General features: G+C 46.5%; 2 protein-coding genes across 2 annotated transcripts in view; one reads left to right on the forward strand and one right to left on the reverse strand.

Annotated features, from left to right (window-relative positions):
• Nucleotides 1–216: 216 nt before the first annotated feature.
• LOC146178111 (uncharacterized) lies at nucleotides 217–13,561 on the forward strand. The gene is made up of 5 exons (XM_084577940.1): nucleotides 217–348; nucleotides 1,095–1,140; nucleotides 2,766–2,950; nucleotides 11,382–11,598; nucleotides 13,258–13,561. Exons 2-5 carry the CDS (start codon nucleotides 1,104–1,106, stop codon nucleotides 13,470–13,472), a joined length of 654 nt encoding a protein of 217 aa, XP_084434066.1. The 5' UTR covers nucleotides 217–348; nucleotides 1,095–1,103; the 3' UTR covers nucleotides 13,473–13,561.
• LOC146178112 (calcium-activated chloride channel regulator 1-like) overlaps nucleotides 13,418–20,917 on the reverse strand; it is a 36,266-nt gene continuing 28,766 nt past the window's right edge. Inside the window, exons 13-14 of the mRNA XM_084577939.1 lie at nucleotides 20,614–20,913; nucleotides 13,418–16,440 (exon numbers count right to left, since the gene is read on the reverse strand). Of these exons, the coding sequence (XP_084434065.1) occupies nucleotides 15,896–16,440; nucleotides 20,614–20,913 (845 nt within the window). The 3' untranslated portion in view covers nucleotides 13,418–15,895. The remainder of the gene's footprint in view (nucleotides 16,441–20,613; nucleotides 20,914–20,917) is intronic.

A 20,917-nucleotide genomic window follows, 5' to 3' on the forward strand; every position in this document is an offset into this window, starting at 1 on the left:
ATATACTGTACATCGTCCACAGGCTGTGTCCGTGTCTTTTTCTTCAAGAATATGAAAGCTAGAACAAATCGACCACTGCCTGCGCCCTGCGTAAACTTAGTGGAGAAGCCATAGCGTGCAGACGAAGCTCTCTTCCAATGTCAAGGGCCTCTCTCCGACTGACCCTTACCTCGCGCGATAAAATCTCCTGACGTCCGCAAAAGAAAGGCAATCGTCTTCGCCACATCTTCGCCGAACTTCGAGAGGTTCCGTCCGGTATCGGCGGATGCGAATCTCAGTCCCTGCCCGGAAAGCACTGCCCGGACGCTGCCGTCAGTTGATAGCGGTTCATCCAAACGCCATCGTCAGGTGAGGTCTTAGCGTAAGCACTAAGTTCGTGTGCATTCGTGAATGCGTTCTGAAAAAGAGCTTAAGCTGTATGCAAAGTGCAGACGACTATGACAGTCGATTTTGCCGGTCTAGTTACAACAGACTTCGCTTGCTCTATCCCACGAAATGTGCCTTTGCAGGGAACGTCGGCTTGTTTTCATTTGTAGTCACGAAATCTGCCTCGATAACTAATGTGTCTACGTTTAAATCGCAATCATTGCACGACTATGATTAATACTATATTAGAAGATAGCTAAAAGCAGAAAGAAAACTTTCCTCCTTCCCCAAGGGATCCAAAAGTGTTAAGCGTATTTTTTAGGCACCTAGAAGCCTATGCGGTGCTAAATTTTCATCTTTCCACATTTTTTTTTTTAAATTCAAGTGCCTGGTTTACATAAGTATGTAGACCAGAAAAACAGGATATACAGGCAGTAAAGCATTTTCGGGTTTATGGATTCATTCGGTTCTTTTGGCGTCTTGTAGCATATTCTCCCCGTCACCCAAGAGCAACGGAGGCTGCTCGGAGAGCAAAGCAAGCTACAAATGTTTTGGTATTTCAGAGCGCGCAGGATTCCTTCCAGCATCACATTTTGTTGCATCATGCATTAGCAGTAATTTCGTATACCTGTGCTGCGAGCACGTTTCTTGTCTTTTGTCTAAACTAAAATGCTTACTGACGTACTTTCTACTTGTATTGAGGAGAGTTTTTGCTGCATTTATTGCAGACCGCAACGATGTTCGTGCAAGTAGGAGCGGTTGTTTTGCTTGCTGGTAAGTGTCTTGCCACTCGTGCTACAGATTAGGGCGACTAATTATGGTGTACAATTTCTGTGTTTAAAAATTGTTACAATTCCTTCTTGCGTGATGCAGTGGCAGTTTTCTGGTTCGAATTTCATGCAGGTCGTATATTCATTGCCTACAAAATGGCCACACTTAATTTATCCCAGGCTATAGTTTCAAAGTTTTGCATGAATGAAGAGGAACAGCGCGAAACGCCTCGGTACCGTCAAGATAAAAACGGCGTCCGATGAACGCCACCCGATAACTTCCGTGATTCAGGAACGACATTCTCGAATGGCGCCACATTTATGTGTTCCGCGTCATACGCTCCTTTGTCAGTAAGGAGCATTTCGTTCCCTTACACGCAGTCAGCCTGGTAGCTGCCAGTGATCTGCGGCACTCTAAGCCGGAGCTCACCTATCAAAGTACTTGAGGGTCGAGGAGCTGGCTATCTCGAGTGGAAGTGTCTCAAGAACACTACACTTTTTTCCAGCGCTGAGCCTCTGAACCACTGAGGACGCGCCGCTACTTTCAAAGCTCTGATATGTGGCAGTGGACATGGCTCAGAAATATATGTTCAAAGAACCGCCTGAAACATTTCCACCCAGCACAGTCGTGGGTTTCTTAAACACAAGTTCTAATAATAAAACTTTCGAGGGTCGAGATGATGATTACGTGAATTTGTCAATGAGCGTTGAGGAACGTGAACGCTTTCAACTCAAAATACGTACTTACTTGACGCATTTAGGTTCACTGTAAAGATGAGTGCACCGCCAAAGCAAACAGTTTTGGCTAAACCTGTAAAGAGCTGCAGAGCAAGTTTCGTGGTAGGCTGAGAAAGCCTTTTAGTCCCTTGATTCAGTCCTTCGTATTTCATCTGGCATTGAAACGAACAAAGCAAGAGCAACGAATTACATCTTCGCACGAGCGATCGAATTAGTTGAGCAAGCAATCTCAGAGCGTGAAGAGAAGAGGGGACAAATTAAGGCTGTAACAGTGTAAAGAACGGCGCTTTGTATAAATAAAGTGGGGATGTGGTAGTAGCATACTCAGGAATTTGTAAATGGGGAGTCTAGGCTCTACCCGAAACACAGCGGAACCACCAAGGGTTATTCACTAAGGGTAGAACCCTGCTGTACTCACCGAAGTCAAAAGATAAAGTGCACACATTGAGTTCTGATGCTTGCCAATATTGGGCATACATCCACTATAAAAAATCACTGGTGATGCTAATAGGTTGCTTGCTAAATGCCGCATTGCAAAAGTTCTTCGAAGGTTGACGCTGACACAAGCAATACTGTTCTGAACAGTATAGCTTAGATATAAGCATCAATACAGGATAAACACACCTCGTGTGAAAGGCATTTTAGCGAATAAAATAGTAGCAGATACTTTTTGCAGGAGAATATTCAAGAGATTCGCGAGCGCCTGTTGACCAATGCTGAAGTTACTTTGTTAAGGAGCATACAGCGTTGCGGCCGGTAAGGTGGACTAGAATAAGACAGTGAAACTTCGTTCTAATTCGCCATCTACCTGTATTCGCACGAGTGCAAGTGTATACGCCTCCCCTAACTAATGCCCTCACACGGTCCTCTCTTTGTCGAATGTCGGCACAGCATGCGCGTGGGCCAGCCCCGGGCACATCGACTTCATTATCGACCAGGTGTTGGCCGGTGCCGGTGTGGATGTGCTGGACCTTCCAGACATCTCGTTCGACGTGGACAACCAGCATAATTGGACCTTCTCGGGATATGTCGAGTTCCACCTGCAGAACGGCACTCTAGGAAACCTACGCCGAAGGGTATATGCACATCATATACGTGCGGCATGTGTACTTTTTAAGCAATGAACGAGACAGCTTGTCAAGGAGGCAGAAAACTGTAAAGGCTGGCAAGGCGAACGCTTCTGTGTCTCACGCAAAAATTTACTTGGTTGACGATTTAGGAAGAGCAGCCGGGCGTCACTCCACCCCGGCGGTTGCAGCATGTGGTCGTGAGACTAAATTAATTCAACCTTCGACGCACTGGGGCTAACCGCTGCATCTGCTACCTTTCTGTCTTGTCTTCTTCCTTGTCATCTTCTCCTTTGCCGTACGTTTGAAGTGAAAACTTAAAGTGAGGTGTTTTCCACGACTTCCGCTGCGACCTAACATCTTGAGTAAATCACTCTATCTTATCCTATCTTTAAGAAGATGAAAGCCCCAACGAAAGCATCCATCGCAAAGTCACGCATACAAGGAAAAACTGCAAAGAATTCTCCTTTGTGCAGAAAGGGTGCAATAATGTTTCGTCTGTCACCTTTAGCCATCACAGCGTGTTTTCTTTTTAGTTTACAATTGGCTTTCTCCACACTCATGATAAGTTTATGATACTGGTGGGGACTCTCTTTTTAGCCCTCACACTACTATCTATCCACTTAAAGCAGCTGGCAAAAGAAACCAGTACTGGGCCTCACATATGGATTATACCAAATATTTACGCCAGCACTAGACGGGTACGGGCTGTGCGTGGCGCTTCACCAATTTGCCAACTTGTCGTTGGGCTTTATTGCTGTCCAAAACTATCACTCCGACTTCAAACGTTTAGAGCATAAGAGATAATAGCTCGGGCATTTTCCGTGCCCCGAAAAGCTTCGGTTTAACACTGTTATTTCAAAACCAGGTGACAAGAGTTGGGCCGACTAGCTACCTAAATCTACTATATAATGAAGCAACTTCTTGGAACCTATGCTGTTCACCTTTTTCCCTACGTAACTCGCCGAGCGTGTTCAACAGCTTTGGTAGTGAGATATGAAGGCACAAAAAAAAATTTTAAGGAACACCAAGGTGCTTTTAGATGTCAGTGATTTGGTGAGAAAAAAAGACAGGTGTTTGAAACTTATCAGGAACCCTTGACAAAGATATCACTCATCACCTAAGTGTTGTTAGTCAGTGAACCCCTCATACGATCACCTGTCAATATTCTCCACAAAACCCAACCCAGACATCGATATCCCTTAGACTCGCACGTATTGACGATGTTTCTCAATACTAAGCCTAATGCACAGGATTCCCCAAAAAATTGCAGAGATGCTCCATTAAGAATAAGTTTTTCAGCAACTCTAAGGTTACATTTGTTGTCGCGAAGCTTTCAGAAGGTGCGTGTGAGGATCTAAGCTGCTCGGAAAAACAAACGGCGGGTGAACTTTCATGGTGACAAGATGGTGGCTTACAAAATAATTTATACAATCATTAGGCTTTTAGACGTACGTCAAGGTCTATAGACTATTAATAGATTTATAGCCACTTAATCTTCGTAGACTTGTGTCTATTGTGAGCACTGTGTGGCGCTTCATCTTCCACACTGCTGAACGTGCTGCTTCATCTTCATCCTGCTCCCTCTTGTAGATACCCATCGTGATCGCGGAGAGTGTTTGGCTGCAGTGTGCGACCAAGGCTTCAGGTCTGTAATAAAGCCTGATTCCCCAAGTCCGACCTTCCAGCAGCTTCTTCCGATGCTTCTCTCTGTGTTCTCTTTGGCACCATCAATCCTGACCTTCCTGCGACTCACCGCCAAGCTTTGCAGGAATTACTTCGAAAACACCAAGCCTCCTTTGATGTCACTTCTCCGACCTTGGGCCGAACGTCTTCTGCACAGCACCGCATTATTACAGAAGGTACTTCTATTGTTAGCCGCCGCCCTTACCGTGTTTCCTTATCAGAACGTAAAATCATAGAAGATAATGTGAATGATATGCTCCGGCGAGACATTATTCGGCCATCAGCTAGCCCCTGGTCATCTCCGGTCGTCTTGGTCAAAAAAAAGGATGGGTCCGTGCGTTTTTGCGTTGATTACCGCGCACTTAACAAAGTCACTCGAAAAGATGTTTACCCTATGCCACGAATTGACGACTCCCTCGACTGTCTTCAGGGCGCCGAATATTTCTCCACTTTGGATTTGCGTTCCGGTTACTGGCAGATACCGATGCACGAAGCCGACAAAGAAAAAACAGCATTCGCTACTCCCGATGGGCTTTACGAATTCAATGTCATGCCTTTTGGACTTTGTAATGCCCCCGCTACGTTTGAGCGCATGATTGACACTGTTCTTAGAGGACTTAAGTGGAAAACATGCTTGTGCTACCTGGACGACATAGTTATTTTCTCTGCGACTTTTTCTGATCATTTATGCCGCCTTGATCAAGTATTAACGTGCCTGGCATCCGCCGGTCTCCAGCTGAACACAAAAAAGTGTAATTTCGCCAAGAAAGAAATCAAGATCCTGGGCCACCTCGTCAGCCGCGATGGCATTCGACCCGACCCTGACAAGCTTGCTGCAGTTTTGAACTTTGCACGCCCTCAGCGGACTAAGGAACTACGCAGTTTCCTTGGCCTGTCTTCGTACTTTCGCCGTTTCATTCGAAATTTCGCTACCATTGCTGCACCGCTGCACCGCCTCCTTACAGACCGTACTACTTTCAATTGGTCCGAAGAATGCGAAAAAGCTTTCCAAACCCTAAAGAATGCCCTCACTTCGGACCCTGTTCTCGCTCACTTCGACGACACTGCTGCCACCATTCTTCACACCGATGCCAGCAGCCTCGGTATCGGCGCCATACTTCTGCAACGTGATACCGCTTCTCGGGAAAAGGTAATTGCGTTTGCCAGTCGAACTCTAACACTAGCGGAACGCAACTACACCATCACTGAGCAAGAGTGCCTAGCCGTCGTTTGGGCAGTTCAGAAATTCCGCCCCTACCTCTACGGCCGCCATTTCACGATCGTTACCGATCACCACGCTCTGTGCTGGTTATCAACCCTCAAAAATTTGACTGGACGCCTGGGCCGTTGGATTCTGCGTTTGCAGGAGTACCACTTTGATGTCATATTCAAATCGGGACGCAAACATCGAGATGCCGATGCTCTTTCCCGCTGCCCGCTATCAGAATCGCCACCTAGTGCTTCCTCGAGCCTTCCTGCGTGCACCCTCGACGTCCCAATGTCGTCCAGAGCCCCAACCTTAACCTGTGCTACTCTTGCCGCTGCTCCAGATCGCTACGCCATTATTTCAAACCAGCGAGCAGATCCCTACTGTATTTCCCTAATCAACCTTCTCACCGGTGCTTCTCACCCTCCTACCGCTAGGATGCGCAGGCAACTCCAAAAGTTCAAACTTGACAACGGCGTGCTCTCCCGTTATATTTATTGCTCCGAAGGCACCCGTTGGGTCCCCGTTATTCCGAGAGCGCTTCGCACCCGTATCCTGGCGGCTTTCCACGATGATGCTACAGCCGGTTACTTAGGCTTTCACAAAACTTACCACCGCGTGAAAGCCCGTTTCTTCTGGCCAGGCCTCGCCTCAAGTGTGGCAAAATACGTCGCCTCTTGTCTGCCATGTCAGCGCCGCAAACGGCCCACTTCTCCTCCTGCTGGCCTACTACAGCCGCTACCTTGCCCTGCTACTCCTTTTGCCGTTGTTGGCATAGACTTATACGGGCCACTTCCATTGTCCGCACGAGGTAATCGCTGGATCGTCACCGCCGTCGACCACCTAACACGCTACGCTGAGACCGCTTCCCTGCCTAATGGCTCAGCACATGAGGTCGCGACCTTCTTTTTGGAATCGCTCGTACTGCGCCATGGGGCCCCTCAAGTGCTTCTCAGCGATCGTGGTCGGACATTTCTGTCGAAGATTGTAGCCGAAGTTATTGAAGCCTCAACCACACATCACAAATTGACCTCCAGCTATCACCCGCAGACCAATGGGTTGACTGAGCGGTTCCACCGCACGCTTTCTGACATGTTGTCTATGTATGTCGACCAGGACCACCGAAACTGGGACGTAATACTTCCTTTTGTTACGTTCGCCTACAATACGGCTGTACAGCGGACCACAGGTTACACCCCGTTTTTCCTCGTTTACGGCCGTTCTCCCGCTACCTTTCTTGACGCCTCTTTTCTTTCTACACATGCCAGTTCCTCATCCTCTCTTCCCGACCAGTTCCTTTCCCGAGTGGCCAAATCACGCCGGCTTGCTCGCGTCAACACGGAAGCTAGCCAGGAAGACCGCAAGTACCGCTATGATGCAACCCATCGCCAAGTTTCGTTCCGTCCCGGCGACGAGGTGTTACTTTGGACCCCATTACGCACTCCTGGCCTTTGTGACAAGTTACAGCACCGTTACATTGGTCCTTACACAGTTCTTGCAAAAACCTCCCCGGTCAACTATCGCGTCTCCCCTGTTTACCCTCCTCCGGACTGTCGTTACCGTGGCACTGAAGTTGTCCACGTTTCACGTATGAAACCTTTTGTTCGGCGCATTCCTGCGGACTAATTGCGGCCAGGCTGGCCGCTTGAACTGCGCGGGCGAAATAGTGTGAGCACTGTGTGGCGCTTCATCTTCCACACTGCTGAACGTGCTGCTTCATCTTCATCCTGCTCCCTCTTGTAGATACCCATCGTGATCGCGGAGTGTGTTTGGCTGCAGTGTGCGACCAAGGCTTCAGGTCTGTAATAAAGCCTGATTCCCCAAGTCCGACCTTCGCGTTACCTTACACTATAAACAAATATAGGGTTTTCTATGGATAATATGTCTATGTACCAAAATGAAGCAGGCTGTCATAAAATTTAGCTTTGTGGATAGTCCATTCATGGCCTATGACGAAAGGTAATGGCGAGGGCTGTACACCTTAATTTATAATCTAGTCACAAAAGTAATGTATCGAAAGAATATTAATTACCTACAAAAGTCTATAGAGACTACATAGACCATTCTATAGGGGGGGGGGGGGTCATATTGATAAAACCGACAAACTATTTGGTGTCACTTGTTTCTTCTACCGAGGTTTATGACTACTTCCCAAATATCCTGCGCCAAAAAATTGATAGCACAACCGCGGAAATCGCCTGAAGAGTCTGTGATGCCAATGTGGCTCCTAGCCTCCTGAGGCCGGACTATATATGGGCATTTGTCCAATATATTGGCCTTTTGTCGATATCAAAGCATTAATATTCGTAAAACTCAGTTTTCCAATACTTTTGACGCCTATTCGCGATCATGCAGCACTGATGAAATTACATTGTTTCTAAACACGCCAAACGATTCCGGGATGCGATTTATGCAAGAATGGCGAAATTCAGCCGCGCGGCACTGGAGAAGCGAGTCTTTCTAGGATTTCCACTCACTTTGATAGCATAATTATGGTTCTATGTCAATGCTAATAATAAAACGAGAGCGCGGAAGATGAAATCAAAACTGTACACGCGCTTTATCTGTTCTATATAATTTAAATGCTTTATCGATATATTAACCATCACACCGAACTTAAACAATCACTTAAATTGAGAAAATATTTAATACTTTTCACTCCGTGGTCCTATTTACTTTTTCTGAAATTTTAGGTGACAAGAGGACAAAATAAGCGGACAGAAGATGCGTATTGCATTACCTATGGTTATCAGTACCGCCTGGGGAAGTTCTAGACAGGGAAGAAAGTGTATGAGCAGGTTGTCGTTTGCCATTATCTTGACAAGTGGTAGCGGTGGTCCCGTGATCTTCGCTTATACTAGCATCGACATACATCACATCTCGTCAGAGAGTGTTTTCCATCCCTTTCTACTACCACAGGTGGCCAACAATTTTTGTGCATGCGAGTCATAGACCAATTGTGCGCGGATCGTGGCGGCGTGAAGGAAATGACATGCGGCGCAGATCTGTCTTTCGTAGGATTTACGGAAGCCGCGGATTAGCTTTTTTTTTTTATTTCGGAGCAAAACTAACATACACACTATCTGGCAGTGGAACTGTCGAGGTTACCGCAGTAAAAGGCCGATTCTGCAACAGTTGTTAAATAATAGAGATGAAGCTGATGCAATACCATTACTAGCAGTAGGAATGCAAGCAAAATTGGCAGGTTACCGAACTTTCTGCAATAGAGAAGCAAAGACACAAGTGGCCACTCTTGTCAAACAAAATATGGCTACAACTCAACATGAAACAAAAATCAAATATGTAGATCACGTCCTAATCGAACTAATACCAAGTAAAGCAAATAAAGGCAGTTTGTGCATATTGAATCTCACATCGTTTATATAGCTTGTTCGTATATATAACTCACCTAAGCAAAGAAAAATCAAATTTGGTACTCTGATTCAGACATGGCAGTAATTGAATTACAGTGATGAAATTATTGCAATCTAATTACTTTTATCGGTAATTTGTAATGTAATGGATCACTTTCTCTGTTTGATAATTTAGTAATGTAATGAGTTACTTCTCGGTAGTAATTTCGCAGCAAAAGTAATTAATTTCTTTCGAAATTACTTTTACTAAACAGCACCACTACTCCTTCAGTAAACTACAAAGTAGAGTTTCGCAAAAGCAGGAACGACATGCGGCAAGTCGACGCCAGCGTAACGAATAGGCAAAAGACGACGGAATTGAGCAGAACAGCGAGTCTGAGACCTCGTGTGTAGCAGGATCACTTAGTGCGGCTATCCCATGGCAACCATTCTCCAAGCAGTAGGATACAAGACGTCAAGGAGATGCCGAAGGGAGATATGGTGCAAGAAGGCTGCTTGAAAACGCACTCCCTGCTGCGTCGGCTCGGGCACATTGGTGCCTGGTTACACTCGTGAGTCGTCACCACGGGGCGAGGGAGGATTCGGGTTAGGGGAAGTAGGCGGAAGGGTCCACGGCGTGAGCAACCGTTACTTGAGCATTACTAAGCAGTGAGCACAAGGTGCCGACGTCGATTCTTGGGACTGCGGAAGCAATAAATAAGCTAGCGTCTTCGGGCCCTTCAAATGCCGGAGACAGCTCCGGGCCATCAAGACGCTGGACTCGCCGGCCATTTCACGATCGTTCGACGATGCTTCTGCTTTTGTTGTAGTTGTCTTTTTTTTTACTGTTGTTTTGTTTTTGTAATGGCAAGTGCTGTAGGAAAGAGGGAAGGAATAGCTCTCTGGGATGAATTTGGCGGGAAGACGAAAGAATGTGTGCTTCGCGTCTGGAGAACAAGTTGTTCTTTTGTTTACTAGCTTTACTTAGCTTTTGCATGGATGAAAACTAGAAAGTAATTTAAAAGTAATTGAATTACTCACTAGCAGTAATTGTAATGTAATTTCATTACTTTTTGGGAGCAGTGATGAGTAATGTAATTTAAATACTTTTCTGCGAGTTTCAGAAAAGTTATTAGTAATGTTATTTAATTCCTTTTCAAAAGTAATTTTGCCATGTATGCTCTGATTCAGGCCGTCTAAAAAATTGCAAATAAGCACTCGTTAGTGATTGTGGGAGGATTTACCGCCCCGTACCCAGCATGGGGTACAAGAAAGAAGGTATAAAGGGAAGACTCCTCTGGCAAGAGGCGCAATAGACATGTCTCATACCCTAATCACAGACCCATCCACACCCACAAGATTGAGAAACAGCATATCTGCACACACCACGCCGGACTTAACCATCCTTAGTGAAGTTCGACATGTCACGTGGTGCAAAGCTAATCAAATTTAGGAAGTGACCACAACATCATTGGGCAGTGGTAGAAGGGGGTCCACAAAGAAAAAAGTTGCGGCAAGCCCCGGTCAACGTGAGGCACCCTACCAAAAGAAAAATTCCTTGGTGTCGTCTACAGCATACCAGGCTGAAACTATCATCAGGCTTATCTGGGGGAAAGCGCAGACATTGTGCAGAGGCTGAAACAGCACCGAAATTATGTAAGAAACAAAAAAGTGTCGTCTAATGTTTTGGTAAACATGCTGAAACCAAGGGGCACTGCACAGAATGGAACAGCTGGCGAATTTTAGAAACGGAAAAGAACCTTCGACGCAGTCTGTATCTGAAATACATAGTCTATCAAACAAACAATAACATACTTAATCACACTGATGGCCTCCTTCTTATCGCGTACACTCGTGGCCTGGGGCGTAATTTGAAGCGTATATAGCGGGCTATTCCGTATCTATGTTCTGATAGTGAACAAGGCTCTCGTTTCGGGAACCGAAACGTCGAGTTCTTTCATTTTTTGGTTACTGTTTGGCCTATCCTTCATTGTCAAGAAAAAGAAAGACATGAAATGTCCATGCTTTTATAACTACATGCTTTCACCTTTCCTCTTACCTGGCCATTTTGCTGGGGCACCCGTCACACAAGCCTCTCGCTTCAGAAACTCCCTGCGTCGCTGTGCCTATATATAAAACCTCTTAGAGCGTAGTTCTTTCTCCGAGCACAAAGCGGTCGTCTCCTCTCGCGCAGGTGCGGCGAGTGGGTGACTGTGGCCTACGCGGTGACCAAGATGCCGGCTCCCCGCTGGTCGAGATATGGTGCAACCTGAACCTGCGCGGCGTGGTCGCCAGGTACGACGTCGAAGTGATCGTCGACGATCGGTCCAAATCGGTGGTGGCCGAACTGCTGGTCGACACTGGCAACGTCTACTTCAAGTTTGAGTCGCGCCAGGACAACTGTACCGAATGTAAGTCTAAGGATGTGCTCTGACAATTTTCGCAGTTCAAACATGATTACTTGTTCGTTATGTTAGAGCTCCTCGCTACGCCTACACATTCTTTCTACAAGAATAGAACTGCGTCTATGACCTCCAGGGGTATCGGATGCATTAAAAGAAAAAAATTGGGGGGTGTCCTTAAGTCTATTTTGGTGCAGTAGTGCGAAAGCATTGCGAGTTCTATCACGCCGCCTAGTGAATTCGCCCCACACTACGCTGGCGGACATCTGCCGCACTCGGCCAGATGGTGTGTGTATGGCGTATTTACCCAGGTTAAATGAAAGAGTGGCGCACGTAGAACTTTATGAAGACGACGATGTTTACTGCACAGCGCCAGAGTGCATGTGTTGCAGTTTTACACGAGGCGGGATCGTCTGCGGTAAGAGTACGCGCTCTCGGGCCTGGGCTCGGGAAGCTAATATGTTCGTTCTGGCGCGGATTCGAAAACCAGTCACGGGAATGTTTTGTTTTCTATTGATAGTTTGTGTGGACATGTCCACAATTCCTGTCCACGGTCCCACAAGAAAAGAAATGCTTTCGCATCAAAACTTCTGCAGGAGCACTTGAGTGCTTACATGTGGGAATGTGAAAGTTCAATTGCCCTCAAAGATGAACTGTGAGTCAGGTATTGAACTTTGAAATTTCAATACCTGAAATTGAAGGTTCTTTCCCAGGCATTTTATGTATTCAGTGCCTGTTTTTGCGCATGCCGCATAGACTGGCATGCTGTCACGCGACTTCTGGGAGCAGTAACTGCCTAAACCACGGTTTGAAGGCATACAATTGGATGGGCATATGTCGTCGGTTCAATCCCTGCCACAAACTAGCCTCCACCTTGACTAGCAGATGCATGGTAAATGGGAAGTGACATCTATGACACCACCGAGAATACTGCGCAGGGAATGCTTGCGTCACTGTTTTTATACCAAATCACGTGAATATATTTTCGCATCTCATCCTGCTCACGCCAGTCATGAGGCAAGTAAGGGTTTCGCAAAAAGAATAAAGGCTCTCATGGAAATATTTCCTGATCTCTCATGAAGCCTTAGTTATCGAACGCAGCTGCATTTCTATTACATATCGCCAAATATTTTGGGGTGGATTTGTACTGAAATCGCATATACTGTCCACCGTTCGACGGAATCCCGTTTGGAGAGGGAAATTTATAGCGACGTAGCAAAACACTAGCCAGAGGTTGAAAAAAAAAGAGACAGATTGACATTTCGGTCCCCATACGGTCACATACGGTAAGTTAGGCACGAGGCAATATCCCATACATATCCATCCACTACATTCGAATAATCGCCCCTAGATAGCTAACCTTAACGTGCTTCGCCTTATTCTCATCAAGGTACCCGTATGGGCGCCGAAAAGTCATTTTCCCTTTTCTTCCATTTTTCTAACCTTTGGCGAGTGTATGGGTTCGTTTCGTCACTTAAAGCAATGTGCTATTTATATTGAGTGTAAAGTACACAAGGAGACACGTGTGGCTGCATAAACAATCGTTTGTTTTGTTTATTACACTCGACTAATTGCTTTTCTGCACATTGTGCTTCTGATATGTTTCATCGTCCAATAACGCAGCAAGAAATCGGTCGCACTAACACCGCTATGCGCGCATTTTCGCAGGTTCGCATTTCACGGACTTCCAGGTGACAGACGTGACTGCCAGGCTGAAGCCCCTTGGCGTGGCTTTGGACTATGCTCCAGACGTTATCCAGCAGTTTGAAAATGAGGTGGTCTCCCGGGCGCCGAAGCACATCTCATACGCATTCACAGCGGCTTACAAGCGCGCGCTAGCCAAGATGATCGCCACACTGCGGGCGTCGGAATTTACTGATTGAGCCTAGAGAACGCCGAACAAACCCTTGCTTATAAGCAAACAAACATAACAGTCACAGTCAAATAAACGTACGGACCACTGTTCACACTATTTCCGTGATTTAAACGCACAGCGGTTCATCGCTGCCGCCTTCTTTTACACAACGACACAAACATTGGTCACCGATTCGCGAGTTTTGGCCCTTTTACTGCACGTTTGTCAATGTAGTTACACTGAGAGAATGTTGCACAGAAAAAAACTATGACGACCAGTCGGCAAAATAATAAATTTTATTAATAACTCGGGGCGAAAAATGTGGCATTTAAAGTCAACTGTTCAAAAAAAACTTATTCCTGACTACGGAGTCCGCACGAAACATGATCAACAGGTCAAATAACTGAATTTTAATGCGGAAGCATTACTAGTCCCGTTACGAAAAAAAAATCGTTAAAGCCGAGAAGATCGTGCAGAAAAAATGGTACACAAAATCGCGATCATGCGCTTATAATTATGCGCCGCATCAAGATCTGGCAGTGTTTCTGAAAGACAGCGGATCTGCCACATTTCTACACTAGATGCTTCAGGAAGAGGCAAGAAACACATTTCTACGACAATAGTATATAGCAGGTGCACAAACGCCATGCGTTCTTTGCCATCACATTTCTCGTTCCATGGCCTGAATCGAATTACTTTTGGTTATCTTTTCTCCACTTCTCTTCGAAATATAATTCGAAAGATTCTTTAGCATTCCCAGGAATATTTAAACACTTTTCTTCGTTGTGTGCCATAGAGCGAGTATGGCGGCACGGTTGCAATGCCCCCAAACAGTCAAAGGCGCTTTTAACGGCTACTCCTGTCCTTGCATTAAACTTTAAGGGAAGTGTCATGACCAGTAAACTTATTTAAATATTGCTTTTATCAAGAGAAAGGAAAGTAAGAGACGGTATACCTCTTCTGCCACGAAACAAATTTTGGCAGGATTTCCTCTTCCCCTTCACTTTTAATTTTTGCCACCTGCCTTGCATTCGTTATATTCATGTGCCGTTGAATTGCTTGAAGAAAACGCAGGAGACAGACTGAGCGACCGTATGAAGCTATTAGGGCGCTGAAGAAACGGAAGTACCAAACGCACAACCTTGCCTTCACTGTTTGAATGCACGCAAGAATTTTTTCATTGCTTAAGCGCGAATAGAAGGATCTGCACTGGCGACCTTCTGTCGGCAGTGCTCTGGTCCTCCGACATTCAATGATGAAGTGGGCCAACATGGCCGTGCTTCTGGTCGCGTTCCTGTCTCACCTCGAACATTGAATAATACGGGAGCCACGACCGCCATGCATAAGTGAACGTAATCACATTCTGGCAGTAATTGCAATGCAATGTCATTACTTTTTGTGAGCAATAATGGTAACCCAGTACAGTTACTTTAATTACTTTCTCAAAATCTTTGCTAAAGTAATGAGTAATCTGTTTCATTCCTTTCGAAAGCCATTCTGCCCTGAATGCTCTTCGTAATAGTGCCGCGCAGGGTGCCTCGTGTCACGGCGGCTGGCGCAACGCGACTCTCGCTTCCTCCTCGCGCATGCGCCAGCTACGCCTCTGACAAGATAGGAAAGTAGAGAGAGAGAGAGAGAGGAAGTTTTTAATAAATATAATTAACGAGGCCTAAGTAGTCTGTTCCCTGGTCTAGAGCTCCGCTGGCGACAACTGCCTTGAGGAATAAATGAATGGTCCAGGTTGTCGCAGGTCAGGACCGTCTTCCACTGCTCGTGTGTCAGATGTGGCACCATTTACGTTTCATCAGGTTTGTCCTGTCATTCCCAAGAGGTATGGTAGAGTGTGGGGTTCGCTCAGCCCCAAGGACAGTAGCTTGGATATTTTGTTGGACTTATTTTGTTTAAAATATGAAGATTAAAAAATGTGTCGGTGTGTATTCTCTAGTCGATAGCGTCTGAAGAGCATAGTTGTTTGTGCGGTGTTTCCAGACTAAGATGTTCGAGCCTGCCACCATACGGTCCAAATAGTATTTTAAGGGATAGATGGGCACCCGCTCTGTCTGTGAGCTCTGGCCAAATAAATCATTTTCCACCTCTTTTGCCCAGGTGTCCATATTATGCTACAGTAGAGCCGTCGTGAGAGACCATCCCAAAACAGGTTCTCGCAGGGAAGAGAAAAAATGACTAGCCTCTGCAGAACCTTAGCAGTAGAAGCAAATCGCGAGAAACTCCCAAGGATAACATTCATGATGAAACAACGAACACAACTTAGTTGCATGTCCAGCAGGTGGTGCCTCCACGAAGGGAGCATCATTAAAAATATGTTCCTTTGTAGTCACATGTCCACCGTAGTAACAATAATGATTAATTCATTTGTAGAGACCCGTGGGCTTTACAGGAGTAACAGGGTGATGATGGCTGTTCTCTGCGACACATGCGACTCGCGAAGTACTATACAGAAATGAGTGGTCGGCGCTTGTGCACGAAAAGGTGGTAGATCCTGCGCTTCTTCGGGTTCAACGATACCGACACCGTGATCACAATAGCAATCACGATCGCGACAGCGATGCAGGTAAGTAAAATCCAGAACCAGAAAGACGCGACAAAGCGCGACCCTCCACTACTTTCATTAGCTGAACCCAGGGCTTCGGTCGTCGCGCGAATTTCGGTTGTCGTTGCTTCTAAGGTGGTGGTATGCACTGCTGTCGTAGCAGGCGGAGTGATGTAAGACACTGATACAATGTTCGAAGTCTTGGAGTTCAGGCCATCGCTGTTAATCACTCGAGCTGCCACGTAAGCGTTCCAGATGACGGCCCCATCTTGCCGAGGCGATGACAGCGTGACCGGGAGGGAAACAGTGACGTCGTGCAGGGCACCAGATGGCAGGGGGTCTAGGTTGCCTTCTACAACATCGGCCATTGTTATCCGAGTTTGGTTTTCGAAGCCGGCTATGAGGTCAGCATAATGTTTTCCAGCTCGCATCTCCACGGCGGAAGCTGCGAAAAAGTTAAATTGCCCATGAAAAAACAGGAAACTGTAAAGTAATGGCGATCGGTCAGAACGACACGACACGCCTTTTACTCGAAGTTTATATAGCTCCTTCGGGCAAAAATGCATTGCCGTAAAATGAAAATGTAAATTGTCACCGTAACCCAGAATTGAGAAAACGGTGCCGGAAAAAATACGCACTTGATTTCGTATCAACGTTTTCACGTAAATGTTCTTATGTGCAGCCTTGAGGTACATGGTTTCATACCATTCCGGTTCTTATTTAGCATTCACCTGATAGCCAGGTTGGAGGCTAGTTTGCGAAAGGGATTCGAAACGGCGACATATGGTCCTCATATATCTTTAGGTGTCCAATACCGTGCCTATCTTTTCCCAAGAAACAAAATAAAGGAAAGAAAAGCTCGTGGATTGAACAGACGGTGTTAAGGCATTATCGCGTCTACTCTTAAGGCCAAGCCTGAGCGTCCTCTAATTTTTCCATGCACAGCAAGGTAGCCTGATATCAGCAAAGTACTTCGGCCGAGCAATGCTATTCTATGTAGCATTCCCAACCCCCCCCCCCCCCTCTCTCTCTCTCTCGAATCGAATCATATAAAGTTTTACAGACTGAAAAATAAGCAGTTCCATGCATAGAAAGGGCGCGTGTGGAGATAGTCATTTTCATGTCGCGAGTCGACTAGCATGGCTAGTTTCTGATGGTGTCTTTCTGAATGATACATCTAATTTGTGGAGCGCCAGGAGTTATAGCAATTTTCGGGTGTAGATTGCATGGATGGGACTGGTTTACCCCTGACTTTTCCTTTTGCTTTGTATCGCGTTCTCATGAACAGAAAAAAATTGATCCTTGAACCAGAAGTCAAGTAATAAATAAATACTCGACTAATTACTTAGAAATTTTGCGCTGATGATATACGATATAAAAGACCCAACAATATACGATATGGGGCTGTTGGTTTACTTTCGTCCAAAGGCTCTAGCGCAGCAGATACGAGAGCCAGAAATGAAATTCGACACGAGCTCTGATTGACAACCAGCTGTTTATTGCAAAGACGCTAATATACGAGGAAGAAGAAGCGTTAATAAGGTTTGGTTTGGTTTGGTTTGTGGGGTTTAACGTCCCAAAGCGTTAATAAGGGTTTAAGGAACAAAACGACCATTAGGTTACTTTACAACGACAGTCTTTATCTAGGCACACCACGTGCCCTGCTTACAATGGTAGGGAGTGGTCATGCACGCGCCCTGAACCTTAACGGTACAATACAGGCTTCGAAGACATCCTCTAGATCTGGTTGCTGCTGTGTTCACAATTGTAATATTCTTCAAGCCCGGCATTTGAGCCCGTTTCTGGCATTTCTGTTTGCCCTCTGAGCAGTCAGCACGAGATTAGGAGTAGCAGTTCTCTTTGGTCATCAAATTATTTAGATGCTTTTTAGCTGTACATTTACACATTTCTCCGTCTGGAAATAGTGAATCTTTCCGCAACGTAAAAAAAAAAAAAAAAAAAAAAAAAAAAAAGAGGTCTGCTAACAACGCCTTTCTTGCAGGCAGGAAATTTGGTGGCGTCTAATCCTGATCTGTGTGGACGTCTTTATTCGCTGCAGTTGTTATCCAAGAATGCGACCAATGACCCAGAAGCTCTATTTACTCGCTTTATCTTCTAGGGAAGTGGGCTTTTCCACACTTTTTTTTTATCCTTGAAGATCCGGCAATGCACTAAGCTGTCGGTTCCCGGTGGTGTTTATGTCGGTTATGCTCATGAAAAGACCAGGCATAGTTCATCGGCAGAAACTGTTGGTATCCTTCCGATTTAGAAATTGCTACACACTCATTAGGACCTTGCCTTTTATGGTGAAGTACAAGTATATGCTATATCGTTGAACTATGTCCGTAGCCCATATTCTCTGCCAAGTCAAGAAGGCAATAGATTCTGATGTGCATAACACTCTGTGGAGTGCTATTCGTCTTTCAGGCTCATCTTCATCTGAAGTACACACAATCGCTTATGGGATTAGTTACCATTTTCTAAGAAAACGCAATGTAATTCAGAGCAGTTGTTTTACGGAACACTGTAATATTTGCATAATTCGCCATTTGTCGCAGGAACCATGACTAAATGGCACGATAAAGCAGCATGAAGAGTACAACGATTAAAAAAATCATGAAAACCTCGCCAGTGCTTCCTCTTCCCACCCGTGCCGGTCTCCTATCTTTAATACTACACACACAAAGAGAAGTTTATTGACTTCCAAACTGATAGAGCACGATACATTCACAATGTGAACCACAATATACATACACTTATATGTAAAGGATACCGAATAATGTGCCAATACAATACAGATGTTGTAAGTCACTTTACATTAACAGTCTTATCTTCGTATCAGAGTCTGCTTATCCTTTATACAATTTCAATCAATTGGTACAAAAAAGGGATATACAATAATAATGGGAGAACCACTCAAATCTCTCCATCCCAATGCACTAGAAGGGGAAAGGGAAAAAAAAGGGGGGGGATGTACATGCATACATGTTATGATCCAACGCGCGTTACATGTGGTCATCAATACAACAATGTCGGCATCGTTAGCCCATTTGGTCTCACAACAAAGAACCGTGTGTGCCAACGCTGCAGAAACCGCGCCTCCCCGTCTAGTTCGAGCCGCTCTGACAGGTATTCCCAGAGCAGGAGGCGCAGGCTCTGCAGCGCCGGGTACATGGCTCGTACTGGCTGCCTGCGTGCTTCCGCCAGGCAGCGGCGCTTCCACAAGACAAAAAGGGTACATGCCACAACTAGCCGCGCGAATGCACCCCGCGGTTGGTTTCTCCGCACCGAAAACATACGGTGTACTAGGTGCCACATAACCTTTGACACCCGACACTCAAAAGCGAAATGATCGCCAATCTCCGGTGCTCCGCACTGCGGGCACTGATTGTTGGGGACAACCCCCCATCGATAGAGGCGATCCCGGGTCGGGAGTACGCCCCACCGCTGTCGCCACTCGAAGTCTTTAACTTGGTCTGGCATTGTGCTTGCGGCCCATGTTCTCCATCTCCTAGAATCGGTTCGCTCCGCCTCTTCTGCGCTGAGGCGAGCACACGCCATGAGGGCGCTTATCTCGGTTGGCGGCACTTCCTCTATGTTTACCTCTGGCAGCTCTACATTAAGCGTTTCCTGGAACCTGGCGGCCGCTTGGTAGAAAGGGTGCGGCGTTTCTGCTCGCGGCCCCAAATGTCTTTGAGGGGTGAAGGCCCTCCTCGCAGTGCTTAGCCAGTACAAGAGCAGGGGCCGTCCTGGGTAATCTGCTTGGTCCAAAAGTCCGACGACAAGCTTGGTCAGCATAGTCCGCGCAACCGTTTGGACGCACGGTACACCGAGGCCTCCTCTACTACGGGGAAGTTGCACAAGATGTCGCGCCACTAGGGCTGTCTGTCCTCCCCAGAGGAAAGTGCCTACAAGGGAGGAGAGTCTCCCTGCCGTGCGCCTTGGCATCACTGCCACTCTTGCCACGTAGAACGCAAAGGCAAGCGCGCTGTTCTTAATTACCGCAATTTTGGCGGCCGTTGACAAGTCAAACCGCGCAGCGTTTGCGAAAACCCTGTTGGCTTTGTCGATACTCAGGGTCCAAGTAGCTGGGGATACTCCTCCTTCTTGAAAGAGTACTCCCAGTACCCTAACAGCTTCTACCAAGGGGATCGGTTCTGGTAGTGCCTCTTGGAAGCTGCCAAAGCGGAGAGCGTGACTTTTTCCTACATTCAGTTTTGCTCCCGAGAGCGATGCATATTCTCTAAAGACTGTCATGAACCTCTGCAGGCTTTGTCCATCACGCACAAACAGGGAGATATCATCGGCGTACGCCATTATCTTCACCTCGTCTTGTCCTATCCCCGGAAAGCCGCGGATGCGACGCTCGCTGACGACGCGCCGCAGCAGTGGGTCCAGTGACAGGACAAACAGTGCTGGAGACAATGGGCAACCCTGCCGCACTCCTCGGGTTACCGCAAAATTGGGGAGCAACTCCCCGTTCAATAACATGTCACACGACACATCTTTTCCATGCATCAGTACCATTTTACTGAGCTTTCGTTTTGCGTGAATACTGCGCCTAAAAAGCATTTCAAGCAAATGTGACCTGCAAAGTACACGTCTCTTCTGCGCTTACCGTTCCCAGAGGTCAGGTGAGCTCCAGGCCACGTCCACGTTAGCTGCACCAGGAGCGTGTTGTTCTTTTCCGGGCGCACATCAGTTACTCTGAGGTCCCGAATGTCTCCCGGCGGAACTTGCTTCTCCACAATGTCCATCGTTACCTGGAAGGAGCCTCCAGACGCCACCCTCTGGAAGGGGTCTACAGTCTCCCCGGCTGGGCCAGTGGCGTTGCCCGTTTCGGTGGTGGTGTTGACCACGACGAAGTCATCTATCGGATACTCGAAAGCCGGTTCAAAGCTCGTTCTCGTGGCTACTTCTAG

Source organism: Amblyomma maculatum, chromosome 9 (genome assembly GCF_055883805.1).
Source record: "Amblyomma maculatum isolate TAMU_Amacu chromosome 9, ASM5588380v1, whole genome shotgun sequence".
NCBI classification, from domain to species: domain Eukaryota; kingdom Metazoa; phylum Arthropoda; class Arachnida; order Ixodida; family Ixodidae; genus Amblyomma; species Amblyomma maculatum.

Coding starts and splice junctions, on each gene's coding strand:
- LOC146178111 (XM_084577940.1), top strand. CDS start 1,104: ATGTTCGTGCAAGTAGGAGCGGTTGTTTTGCTTGCTG. Junction 1,141..2,765: donor AGCGGTTGTTTTGCTTGCTG/GTAAGTGTCTTG, acceptor ATGTCGGCACAG/CATGCGCGTGGGCCAGCCCC. Junction 11,599..13,257: donor CCAGGACAACTGTACCGAAT/GTAAGTCTAAGG, acceptor GCATTTTCGCAG/GTTCGCATTTCACGGACTTC.